This window comes from Podarcis gaigeae (genome assembly GCF_964106915.1).
Source record: "Podarcis gaigeae genome assembly, chromosome: 7".
In the NCBI taxonomy this organism is placed as follows: Eukaryota; Metazoa; Chordata; class Lepidosauria; order Squamata; family Lacertidae; genus Podarcis; species Podarcis gaigeae.
In genome coordinates, this window is record NC_139683.1 from 61,593,155 (window position 1) to 61,607,050 (window position 13,896).

A 13,896-nucleotide genomic window follows, 5' to 3' on the forward strand; every position below is an offset into this window, starting at 1 on the left:
GTTAATTTTTACAGGCGTAACATAATAGCAATAATGAGATATTTATCGTTGCTGGGCAAATTGAAGAGAAGGAATGGGTGCCTAGAGATATTCAAATTTTGCGCTATGAAGAATAAAAAAACACTGGTGATGAATTGGGATGGGAACATTGGTATTTGATTTTAATTACATTTATACGTTGAACGTGTTATCCCCCCAAAAAGCGAATGTCAGCCCAAATCCTACTAATGATATAGAAATGTATAACATCCCCTTAAAACTTTCAATTAACTTTTCATTTATGGAAAATCCAATATAATATCCTTGAAATATAAAAGCATGGAACAATTCATTATATTAAAGGAAACTCTCAGTGAATGCCATATAGATTAAGTTCTGAAAGCTGTATATGGATGGACTAGATCAGTGGTAGGTAGGAAACTTGTGGTTCTCCAAATATTGCTAGACTCACAAGTCTCATCAGCCCAACCCAGCGTTGCCAACGATCAGGGATGATGAGAGTTATAGACCAACAATATCTGGAGTTGCCAACCTCAGACTAGATTAATGCTAAGTCAATCCTTCTCTGAAATCAGCATGGGTGATGGACACCCAAGATAACACACTACATACTCACACAACACAAACACCTTGCATTCTGTAAGCATACCCTTATGGGCTACCACTAGAAATCTGACCTGCATCTAAGCAGAAGCTATTTCAAGCATGAGGAGGTGGAACCCGTGCCCCTTCCATTATGTCACCTCTCTGGACATAATTCCACTTGGTTGGCTGTTATTTATGAGATCGTGTCCCAAATTGCAAATGAGAATCATACAGCGAGAGAAAATGTCCCATGTTCAGTCTACAGAATATTTGTGACTACAGGTCGACGTTCTAGCTAGCATTAACAGTTCCAATACTTCAGGGACGAGATTGTACTCCCTGCTAGCGGTGGAGCAATCCGATTGGGTGTCCGGGGTGGCATGGGGGCGGGGCCAGCGGTGCGGGGGGAGGCAGCCGCCTGCGGGGCTCCGAGGAGTTTGCCTGCCTCCTCTCCCTCAGCTGCCCTACAGCTTGGGGGGGGGAGGCAGCAGGTGGACCTTTTGAGCTGTGGAGCCTGTGCGCACCCAAGCCACTGCATCTCTCGAGAAGCGTGGCTCGGGCATGCTGCAGGCCCCGTGGTGAGTGCCACCCAGGATTTGTCACCCTTTCAGTGGTAGCACCCAGTGTGGCCTGCCCCTATCGCACCCCCGTCACTCCGCCCCTGATCCTTGCCTGGCTGTCACGATAAATACTCCTTTTTCCAATCCAAAGTTGGTTCAATTGTGTAAATGAGAAATTCTCACACCCCTCTACTCCATGGCATGTGTAGTTTGCTTTGTTTTTCTGATGAGTGCTGGCTGCTATTGGGAGGTACATTTCATATCTCTAGCTTCAAGTGAGAGACATAAAAATATATTGTTTGCAGACTGGCAATCAGGTGGTTTTGCGCCACATGTCTGCCAATTTCAGTCTTCTGTCTCCTGTGCTCAGTTTCTGTCTGTTAGCTTGATATCTGAAGGAGCAGGTTAGAGCCTCTGAAAGTTTATAGTCTGATTGCAAAGATGTATCTGTGCGACACAATATATCTATGCATGTTTACTCATAAGTAAGTTTGACCATCTTCAGTGGGGCTTACTCTTGAGTAAGTGCAGACGGGAGGGCAGCATATATTGCAGTTTTTATATATACAGTCATAGTAATCAGTGTGTGTGTGTGTGTGTGTGTGTGTGTGTGTACACACATGTCGCATTTCCAAAGATAACACCTGTAACTCAAAGTAGTTCACATAAAAAACTGACAGTATAACCAGTAATAAATTAATGATACATAATAAAAAGTATAATATCAGTATAACACAATGCTAACAAAAATAAACATTTAACCGTTCATTTAATGTGCCTTAAAATTTGAGCATTAAGCTCAGCAACAGGCCAAATAAAAATATCCAATAACTTCACATCCAAAATATACTGTACATTATACAATGTATGCATATGATAGGTAAAGGTAAAGGTACCCCTGCCCGTACGGGCCAGTCTTGACAGACTCTAGGGTTGTGCGCTCATCTCACTTTATAGGCCGGGAGCCAGCGCTGTCCGCAGACACTTCCGGGTCACGTGGCCAGCGTGACAAGCTGCATCTGGCGAGCCAGCGCAGCACACGGAACGCCGTTTACCTTCCCGCTGGTACGCGGTCCCTATTTATCTACTTGCACCCGGGGGTGCTTTCGAACTGCTAGGTTGGTAGGCGCTGGGACCGAACGATGGGAGCGCACCCCGTTGCAGGGATTCAAACCGCCGACCATGCAATCGGCAAGCCCTAGGCACTGAGGTTTTACCCACAGCGCCACCCGCGTCCCGCTATGATAGGCATGTGCATATATTATAGGCATGTGTAGTCTCGATAATGCATCTCTTGTTAAAGCTCATTACTACAAACACGGCAATATATCTCCTTTAGGTTTAATTTTTCTTTTGAGGCAAGCAGAACTAACAGCAGCAACGCTGCCAAAAACATCCAGAAGAGACGCTATTTGGCATAACCAACCTCTTAAAAAATGAAATGCATCTCTTCTGAAAATCTACACTAATCTCCTTGGAGACATTTGCAAAAACAGAAAATGTCTCAGCAAAATAACTTAAAAATGTATCAGGACATGTCGGCTTTGTAGATGCTTTGTCCACATGCATTATGAAAAGAACAGGCACTTTTTCAGGGGGAAACAGCCACCAGCTTTTTAATCTTCTGAGGATTGTGGAAGTTAAGAGACATCATTTTTGACACAGAGTGCAACTGAAATAATTGGCGTATTATTTTGGTACAAAGCTTACTGCTTCGGGCTTACGGGAAATAGGTGGGGGCTATGCGCCTTTGTGCCCCTGCCGCCCTCTTCAGTATTGCATCAATGAAATCAAATTTCTGAAACGTTAAGTGCATTTGTACTGAATTACTAATTTGGCATATTTTTGCACTGCACCCAAAATTGAGGGTTTTTTAATTTTTTTAGGGGGGTGGTTTATTTGTAGTGCCACATTATTATTAGCTGCTATAAAATAGTGCTGCAGAGAAAAAGGAAGAGTAAATTCGAACGAAGTCTAGACAGCTAACAAGGTCGGTCAGACAGGACATATTAGCCATTGAAATAGTACACACACACTCAGCGAATTACAGTCCTGCTTCCAGACTCCCAGTATTCTTGCCTTCAGCCCTTGATTTGATTTACCAGACACTGTTCACATAGTTCTAATCTTTCCTCTGAATCCATGAGGGCTAGAAAAATACTCCTTCATTTTAAATAAACGAAACCTGAAATTGTCAGGATTCCCTTTTGCCAGATCCTCCTAAAATACACAACAGACTTCCTGCAGCCATACTCTGCTCCCAAGATGGACAAAAATTGTGATGCTTGCGTATTCAGGGAAACTTAAAGCTCCACAAAGGTGCAGCATTGTTACAACTTTCCCCCTCTCTCTGTATGTGTATCTCTGTGTGTTTTAGAGGTGTTCATTTATAACCACAGAAGTTCCAACTGATACTAGTCTGTACTCTCTTCCCAAATTGCTATTCAACTCCAATGGATCAAATTTAAGTCTAACCACGTGTCTCAAATTCGTTAAGGGTGCGGGGAATTGTATCTCTGTGAGGGGGATCCTTCAGTTCTCAGGGTGTGCTTTAAATGTATGTTGTGGGTCTTTCCTCCCAAAATAAGAGATCTTCACTTTCAGTAGTCTACACTTAATTAGTAGTTGAAAACAGAAACAAATCACATCACCTGTTTTCTGCTTATTAACCATAAAGCATGCCCTAGTAACTGCAGACTTGATAGGAGTTTAGAAATAGGAACATCTATTGCTGTAGGGGAACAGATGCTTCTGTGAAGTCAAATGGTGAGCATTCTTATTGCACGCAGAATTGTGTCCACTCTTTAATTTACAATGGACCAGATTTTGCAATTAACAGTTATCACGAGCCTGTGCACATGGAAGAAACTGCCCCAGAGGAAAACACAGGACTGGTCGTTTGCAATAATTGCTGTTGAGAATTCCCCTAACCAAGTTGCACTTTCAGGTAACGGGATGGAAGACTTAACATCCTGTTACAGATACTAATATAGGCTTCAATATAACACAGAAATAATTGCCCTTGGGAAACCAACAAGCAGGCTGATTTGTTGGCACTAGAAGATTGTAGTATTGTTTCCACTGGCTCCATGTCTGAGCAGATTTGAAGAAGTCTGTGTTTAACACTTAACACTTACTCTAAAAGTGTGCAAACTTGCAAAGTTTGAAGACTCCAAAAGCACAAAGCATGGTCTAATTCTGTATTTGTCTAACACTACATGTGGAATGAATATTGTGACTGCAGTTGGCAACAGAAGATTTCCTTCCATAAAATTACTTTGGGTTGATTATTAAACCAGGCAGTCACTACTACTCATCTTTCAAAGCCACATTCATGAAGGGACCCCTTGTTTGCCTTGGGCATATTGCTTCAGCTCCAACATCTATCTGATCATTATCTTCTTAATTACGTTGCTTCCTTTTAGAAAATGGTCATAACCGCACAGATCCTGAGCCTCAATCTCATTCCAAGTCAGCTGTCACTACCTTCTCGGCCACCAAATACATACAGTGAAACGAAATGAGGGCACTAATAGGAACTGTAATGAAGATTACCATCACGATTATGCCTAAGCTACTAGAACTGATCAGCAGAATATTTTTAGAAACCTGTGAAACAAGCACATGAAATGATAAGAAAGACGAAGCATTTGAAGATGAAATAATTCCAGGTTGCAGCAATCTAGATAAATGGCTTAATGCCAAACCGCTTTCAAATGTCTTCCAGGAATTGGTCTCCAAATTACTGAAGCCTATCACATACAGAAAGTTATTATCTCAAAAGACAATGGGAACTGTCTGATTTGCACACAGCCTATAACATTCTTTTTTAAAATAAAAGAAAGCACAGACTATGAAAGTCCTTCGCTGAAACCTAGGAAAAAGAGACGAGAATAATAATAATGGTTGTATCATCACCATTCTGAGATATGTTGCATAACAGAATAGGCTGGTGCATCTCAAACTTCTGATAACTTGGGGAGGAATTTTATATAAAAATGGGAAATATACATCACTTAAACACCCTCATGTTAAAGCATTTAACACCCAATTGTTAAAGTATGTTAACAATTGCCACCTGCCCTCAGAGAGACCCAGCTTCTGTGAATTCTGCAAAATTCGCTCTTTGGAGGGCACCTTCTCTGATGGCAGATGATGGGAAGCAGCCTTCTATGGAGCTGGACCATCATCCGGGTCCTAGATAGAAGGTCTTTCCCAGTCCTAAGTGGAGATGCTGGGAAAAGAACCTGGAACCATCTGCATGCAAAGCATGTGGTCTACCCATTGAAATGTTGTTGAATCTTTGCTTTCTGAATGCTCCCGTGCAAAGAAATGGCAAAATTATCTCCAGCTTGCAGAGGCTGAAGGAGGCAAGGCCAAAACTGTGACCTGTGTAGATATGAAGTACTGTATTTCTCTTTATAAACTCTAATACACTGTATTGTTTTTAATACTTGATTGGGAGCCGCCCAGAGTGGCTGGGGAAACTCAGCCAGATGGGCGGGGTATAAATAATAAATTATTATTATGATATAAGCAATTCAAAACACCATGTTACCTTTCTAGCTTCTGCATGGTCATGGCCAGTGTCTTGTTCAACTCCTCGATCATGCGACACCCTGAAGGATGCATGGGCAACGTGCTGGATCCGGAAGGCAAATGTGGGCTGTGGCTGCCGTACTGATGCTGGTGTGCTAACTGTGACGGTAGGACCGTGTGGTGATGCGAAGCCAATGGTTGCTGGCAGCTCTTCTGTGTGGAATAGGGTGCAAGGGAGAGGTCTGGTCCCCCTAAAGGCATGCAAATCATGACTTTCTTTGGAGGTAGCGGAGGCGACAGTTTGACTGGCATACAAGGCAGTTTCACAGGTGCACCAGGATCTAGAAGATAAAAGATGAGCACTTGTGAGGTGGGGGCATTCAGGTCTCCTTCAAAAAAAGAGAAAAAGCATGGGAGTCTTTTCCCCCTCATGGTGCTCTCCCATGCACAAGAACTGAAGAGGAGTCTTGCTGGATCGCCCACTAAGCCCATCATCCTAGCCAGAGGCCTACAGGGAGTCTGCTACAGGATCTGAACATGTAAGCCTTCTCCTGTGCTAACCAGCAATGAACATTCAGAGGTACGCTGCCTCTGCTCCTGGAGTCAGTCAACAGCCACCAGGGCTGTAGTACTCATTCATAGCTTGTTCCTCCATGGTTCCCCCCCCAATCCCCTTTTAAAGTGATCCAAGTTGGTGGCCATCACTAGATCTACTGGGAGCAAGTTCCATAGTTCAATAATGCACTGTTCTTCCTGTCGTCTGCCTCGAATTTCTCAACATTCAGCTTTGTTTGATGATCCCAGAAGTTCATCGAACACCACCAAAGGGGGAACAACACCTCTGTCTATACACTTTGTCTTCACATTGCATAATTTTATACACCTTTATCATGCCCCCCCATTACTCACATTTTTTAAAAACTAAAACATCCTAAATGTCGCAGTATTTCCTCACAGGGGAGTTGCTCCAGCCCCCTGTTAATTTTGGTTGCCCTTTCCTGCAAATATGGCAGCAGAAGTATATGGGAGACAATACCACCATTGCCACGTGGATGGATCCATTGCTTTGGGTCTTTCACTTCCAAGTACCAGCTATAAGTCAGATCCATCTATGTAGGTGTGATATTCAAGCTGTGCTTGATGAAGGAATATTACAGATACTGACAATGCGTGCGGGGGGAGGAGCAATCATACTGCAGTCACATGACAGGTAAGTCGCATTGGTTCAGTGCCAGCCTCTCTCTTGCTATCCTTATCCGTTACTGCACATGGTACAAACTGACAAAGGCAAGTGATTGACTGTTGATAGCTTGAAGGATATAAACACAATCAATGCAAAGACCTCATAATCAATGGAGTAATGCAAATCAACACTTTGGCCTACACTTTGGTTCAGGATCTACATAAATTCCAGACCTACCAGGAGTGGCCACTAATACTAAGGGTCCACAAAAAACTTGGCCCTGCATTTATTTGTAAATACTAACTTTTTCATACTGCCGTTCCATAGATTGCAGGGCAGGTGTAGAATATAAACTGATTCATTAAAACAAAATAAAAACAACAACAAAAAACTGCTACTGCCAACCGTAATACAAGGCAGCAGTTAAAAATTATAAAGTCGACTGAAAGATTGCTCCAGGTTCAGAGGCGCTCTACCTTTCTGCGTAATTATAGAAATTATCATGCCTGGGTACATAAAAATGTTTCCAACCTGCTGTTGAAAGGATTGTTTAGTAGATATGCTGCCACATCCCAGACACCACTGTTTTGACAAGCATCCTGTCTGGGAAACTGAAACATAGACCTCAACATGGGAGATGTAAGGGGTAGAGAGTCTATTGTTGTACTTGAACCAGTTAAAAATGCACACACTTTTAAAAATAAAAAGTTGAAATCTGAGAAGAATTTTTATAAACCATTCCTCACAAGACATACTTCAAGTGAAATTCTTTCTGCAGCCATGTGTCTCCTGCTATTGTTCCTGCTAATCGCTAGCAAATCGTTTCCCTCCATCACTTTCTGTTAATCATTCCCAGCGTGTCTTAAATTTATTCTCACAAAATCCTCAGCGCTAACATGCACACACGCTATATTGCTGGAGCTATATTGAAAACCCGAAGGTCTTCATTTCGATTGTGAGAATTCTCATTATAAGAATTCCTTCAAAACGGGACCCAAGGATGTCTCTGGAGAAATTAGCAATGGAATAAGGTTAATTTACTTTCGGCTTGGAAAAGATGATTCATTAGAGCTGATTGCTCATTTCCAGAGACTATGCAAATCTAATAATATCCCCAGAGGACACCATAAAGAATCTTAGAAATTTATGTCTTTTGACCCTTACACCCAGATTCTATGCATGTTTATTCGGAAATAAGCCATTTTGATTTCGCTGAGACCTGAGGCCAAACTACAACCTCAATCACATGCACTATTAGGAGCCCTCAGTGTCTGCATCCTCTGTAAGGTTCAAGAGCTTTGTTCACAAGTTAAATACAGATCAAAACCACTGAAAAGGGTAAAAATGCATAGGGAAGGGCAAAGTTTTCAAGAAAAAAAGCAGTGTGAGGGGACCGTTAAGTATCCCACTCCCATTTTGCCACTGCAAACCATCCCCTCTCAAAGACACTTTGCAGTCAAAAAGCAGATACAGTGGTACCTTGGGTTAAGTACTTAATTCGTTCCGGAGGTCCGTTCTTAACCTGTAACTGTTCTTAACCTGAAGCACCACTTTAGCTAATGGGGCCTCCCGCTGCCGCCGCGCCACCAGAGCATAATTTCTGTTCTCATCCTGAAACAAAGTTCTTAACCCAAAGTACTATTTCTGGGTTAGCAGAGTCTGTAACCTGAGGCGTATGTAACTTGAAGTGTATGTAACCTGAGGTACCACTGTAGTAACCCAAAGTTGCCCTGTAGGATCTGCTCTTTTTTTCCCAGGCTGCCTCGATTTCCATGAATAAAGTTTCTGAGGGATTAAGGGCAATCAGCTGGTTAAACTAGGTATGCCCTGTGATTAGCTTTATAATCCTAGCTATGTCCTCTAATGATAAAAGGGAAGAGCTGTAGCTCAATGGTAGCACATCTGCTTTGTACGCAGAAGATCCCCAGCATCTCCAAGTCGGTTTGGGACTCTTCCGTCTGAATCCCTGGAGAGCAGTCCATGTGGACAATACTGACCTAGCTGGCAGTATATAAGGCAGTTCCCTCCGCTGCTATGACACACAGCTCTGAGGTTTTGAAGATTCTTCATCTCAGGGTCATGGGTTCGAGTCCCACATTGGGCAAAAGATTCCTGCATGGCAGAGAGTTGGACTAGATGACCCTTGGGGTCCCTTCCAATTCTACAATTCTATGATTTATAACTGGGCATCTCCCAAGGCAAGGGGCTTCAGGGTACTCAAGGTCTGTTTTCCAGGTTGGGGCTTAATGTTGCAAATAGGTTACAGTGGTACCTCGGGTTAAGAACTTAATTTGTTCGGGAGGTCCGTTCTTAACCTGAAACTGTTCTTAACTTGAAGCACCACTTTAGCTAATGGGGCCTCCTGCTGCCGTCGCAGCACGATTTCTGTTCTCACCCTGAAGCAAAGTTATTAACCTGAAGCACTATTTCTGGGTTAGCAGAGTCTGTAACCTGAAGCGTATGTAACCTGAAGCATATGTAACCCGAGGTACCATGTATTGAGATATCAGAAATTGTTCACTGGCAACACATTGCCTTTTTTATTCATCAGATTTTTAAGGGGAAGCCCAGAATTAAAACCTGCAACCTCTAGGCATTGTCAGACCATGCTTTAACCAACTGAGCTACCCAGCTATAACTGAGCTATCCAACTATAATATTATTGTTATAATATTCTACCCGGACACTGAGATCCAGCGCCGAGGGCCTTCTGGCGGTTCCCTCACTGCGAGAAGCCAAGTTACAGGGAACCAGGCAGAGGGCCTTCTCAGTAGTGGCGCCCTCCCTGTGGAACGCCCTGCCACCAGATGTCAAAGAGAACAACAACTATGTATTTCTCTTTCACCCTGGATTTAATGTAACTATGAGGTGTTTACTGTCCATTTGTTTTGTTGTATGTAGCTTTGGGGTGCCATGGGCAAGATAAAGCAACAAACAAACAAATGACCTATATTTCCTAAAATGGTTTTAGTTGCTGGCTTCTGCAGGCTTGCAAAGAGTGTAAGGACACACAAAACAACTGGGTGGAAGAAGAAATAAACAAACTCTCCCCTTTCCTCGAAGATGCATAGGAAGGTTCCTAGACAAATTATGTAAGTACAATTTGGCGCTGCAAGTAGCCACAACCAACCAACATGGTCTATGGAAGAAGAGAAGACATATAAGATTGGTGAGACACAGTGGGTAGATGGACATGAGGGGCACTGACAACTGAAACAAGCCATAAAGGGGCCTAAAGCTAATTTAATCAAACATTAGTGCTCTGCAATACCAGCTTAGGGAGGTTGCGAGGCCTGTAGATTCTTTCTGCATCCCTGGAGCAGAGGACCAGCTAGCTGCATACCTAGTGTGTTATTATATGGATTATGAAGCAGAGCAAAAGAAAACTGAAAGAAAGAGGGATATAAAAGAAACCTCTATAACTGGAAGGCCTGAAGGACAGATTAGAAGAATGTTAGTGGAGAAAGAAGCCTAAAGGCAGCTGTGATGAGCATCTACCACACACACAAAACAACAAAGTCTGAAAGAGAATACAGGACTACTAATTTTCTGCATGAACAGTTGTTGTAGTTGCAATACCCACATGACAACAAATATGTGTGTGATGGATCCACACTGGCCTAAATGGGACAATGGAAATATTTATACAACAGGTTTAAAGTGTTTTGCTAGTCATTTATTTTTTCCTAGACTACCACTGGGAAGCTCTATTTGATATATTGAGGTTTCTTAGGGAATTCTCAGCACCCTCGTTACTGTTCCAGACTTCTTGGGGATGGGGAAGTCAATGGCTAGTTAAAAGTAGCATAGAACAGATATTACCGACCTATCAATCTCTTTTTCCACAAAAAAGTGACTCAAAGCAACTTAAGACTGCAAAAACAAACACGAAAGCTAAACATAAGAGTAGGCATAAAATAAAATTATCAACCATAATAGGTACAGAAGGGATATATGCCCAAGGCCTAAGCCAAGGTCTTCCTACATTCAGAAATTTAATAAAAAGGGCAAGTCACATTCAACCCACCCAACTAAAAAGATTATAAGAAGCAAATGCCACAAGCATAGTTCATTAAGGGCCCAAAGGCGCTGTGTGCATGCATGCGTGTGTGTGTGTGTGTGTGTGTGTGTGAGAGAGAGAGAGAGAGAGAGAGAGAGAGAGAGAATGATAAGCCTAGGTTGTCCATGGAATGAAACCCACTGAATAATTCCAGCCCATATTCTGATGAGGTTTGAGAACTCCTTGGCCTGTCATGAATGTAAAATCAGTGATGCAGGTTTATTAGTGAGAGATGTGAAAACAACGGCAAGCTTTATGGAGGTGGTGGTGGGTGAAACATTCCATTTAGAGACACAGGAACAAGAGATCTTTTCAGGGAGGGGGCGGCATAAAGCATTCTGGAACACTTACTTACCAGCTAAGTGGTTGGCAATCCTGGCAATGGGTTTAGGAGGCAGGGCAGGGGGCTGTTTGAGGAGGGAGAGCTGTTTCACTGGGGTGTCCTCATGGTCTCCAGAGAAAGCAGCAGATTTTTTGGGGGGAAGTAGCAAGAGTGGTTTAGATGAAGGATCTTGAGAAAGGTGGACTCCAGATTCACTGGACGTGGGGCTCTCTTCGGACGCTGGAGGACACAACCACATCATAGACGCAACAACGTTACAAGCAAAGCGGTAGCAGATAGACAAGGAAAGCAGCAGAGCAATGCGGGTTTAAAAAACATAACTAACAGTAAGAGTTTGCTCAGACATCACTATATACAGAGAGAGGGGGTGGGGGGAGAGAGAGAGAAAGAAAGAGGAGAAACTCTCCATGAAGAGACTGAAAACAAACTCTGGCACTTTCACAACACATAGCAGAACTTCCACTGGCATGAAAGGGGACAAATTCATATGTCACTTTTCCTAATCATGTTCTACTTAAGTTAATTGCATTTCCTCCCAATAGCTAATCACCATAACTCTTCAGACTGATACGCAGGCAGACCTACAGTATATATCAGTATTAGCTCTGTCCATGGCCTAGTTGTTGTTTAGAAACAGGGGTGTAACCAGCAGCTTTAACAGGGGACTCAGCTGAAAATATAACATTTTAAGTGTGTTTTAAGTGCAGTATACAAATCTGACAGTAGATGGCGGTGATGAGCTAATGACAAATTCCATATATTCTTTTTAAAAAAATTTAGAAGAGCATTTTCACAGCATTTTTTAATTATATCTGTGTAGATTCAGCCAGGGTCCCTTAGGCAAATAGTTTGCATTGATGGAATCTTTTCCCCTCTTTGGCTTGTCTGCCAAGGCACACACACCCCACAGCAAGACCCTCCAAGGGAAAACTAGAAGTGGATAAAGTATTTGGATTTATGTCTTGGTGCTTTTCTCCACCAAATTTCTAGAGCTTTCAGCAGTTTCCCATCATTAGTCTAATTGTGCTATTAAATAAATTTCAGATATGTCATTTCATCCTAGCAATCAAAGGGATTGTGTTTCTCTGCAGTTGGAGCCTTAATTTCTCTTCTCTGCCTGGGTAGTCAGATGAGGCTATTTCTGTTGAGAGCAATGCTAAAACCATGTTGAACTCACTGCCCTCTCTATGCCTCAGCTACACAACTCAAGTGCTGACTAGTCAATGACAATCAGCTCATCATTTCTCTGCACTTTCCTGTGTTTTACAAAGAATGGGTAGTCTGTATCAAGATAACATGAGGATCACTTTAAGCAAGGATAAATCTTAGTGGTGGAATTTGAAAACAATCCCCACCAGTCTGCATCCAATGAATTTCTTTCTTCTTTTTTTAAGCACAGTGCCTTTCATACTTAGTCATCAGCTTATATACATGATGTCATAAATTACAATGTTACACCACTGCCCTGTGGGAAGGAACAAGAGCGTGACAGAGGCAAAGACAACACCAGATCCAACTAGACTGTCTCCTCCTCTCTGCAGGGGCAGTGGAAAGGACCAGCTTCTATATTTTGTATCATTTACAGTGGTACCTCGGGTTAAGTATTTAATTCGTTCCAGTGGTCTGTTCTTAATCTGAAACTGTTCTTAACCTGAGGTACCACTTTAGCTAATGGGGCCTCCTGCTGCCGCCGCAGTACGATTTCTGTTCTCATCCTGAAGCAAAGTTCTTAACCTGAGGCACTATTTATGGGTTAGCGGAGTCTGTAACCTGAAGCGTATGTAGCCTGAAGCGTATGTAACCTGAGGTACCACTGTATTTGCTTTAGGTGCCTTGGCAGCTATATAAACACAATAAAATACATAATTGGGGAAAGCTGCAGACCCATATATTAAAAAACACATATAATTTTGCAATAGAGCAAATTTCAAAGGACAGCACTGTATTAATACAACACCAACAGACAATATTAGCGTAAGAACCATGCAACTGGATCAGATGAAAGGTCCATCTCAGCCCTGAAATGCCTTGTTTTGGGTCATTCTGTGGGAAACCAGCTGGTCCTGTTTCCACCTCTAATGGCAGAATTGGGATTTGGATTGCACCTCAAACTAGTAACGATCGCAATGGATTTCATACATTAATTGTGTATTGCGGTGAAGAAGTAGGGTTTTTTGTTTTGTTTATTGCTAGTCAATTATATTAGATGATACTGAATTCTAGTGATATCACAGAAAGGAAGGAAAACTCCCTCTGCATTCACATCCTTCACAGCATGCATAATTATATAAGCCTCTATCATATCCCCTCCTCTGCATAGCACTCATCTTAATTCTCATCTAAAAAGCCCCAAATGTTATATAGCCTTTCCTTTTTGAGAAAGTGCTCTGATCCCACCCATTTGTGTGTTCTTTTCTACCCCCTTTCTAGTCATACAGTATCCTTTTTGAGTTGCAGTGGCTAGAATGGCACACAATATCCTAAACAAGGCTGCAACCATAGCTTTGTGAAGAGCAGAGTTGTTCTCAGAGTTGTCCTTCCATCCCTAGCATAGAGTTTGGCCTTTTCCCGCAATAGATGCACACAGAGTTGATGTTTTCACTGAGCTTTGGACTGGGACCTCAAG

General features: G+C 42.5%; 1 protein-coding gene across 11 annotated transcripts in view; it reads right to left on the bottom strand.

Annotated features, from left to right (window-relative positions):
* PHACTR1 (phosphatase and actin regulator 1) overlaps positions 1-13,896 on the bottom strand; it is a 253,070-nt gene that overhangs the window by 25,476 nt on the left and 213,698 nt on the right. For 7 of the 11 annotated variants that reach the window (XM_083747291.1, XM_083747290.1, XM_083747288.1 and 4 more), the window contains 2 exons: positions 11,283-11,489; positions 5,704-6,025 (listed from right to left, as the gene is read on the bottom strand). In XM_083747291.1, coding sequence (XP_083603417.1) covers positions 5,704-6,025; positions 11,283-11,489 — 529 coding nt within the window. The remainder of the gene's footprint in view (positions 1-5,703; positions 6,026-11,282; positions 11,490-13,896) is intronic. The other 4 variants (XM_083747295.1, XM_083747294.1, XM_083747289.1 and 1 more) reach the window with 1 other exon arrangement.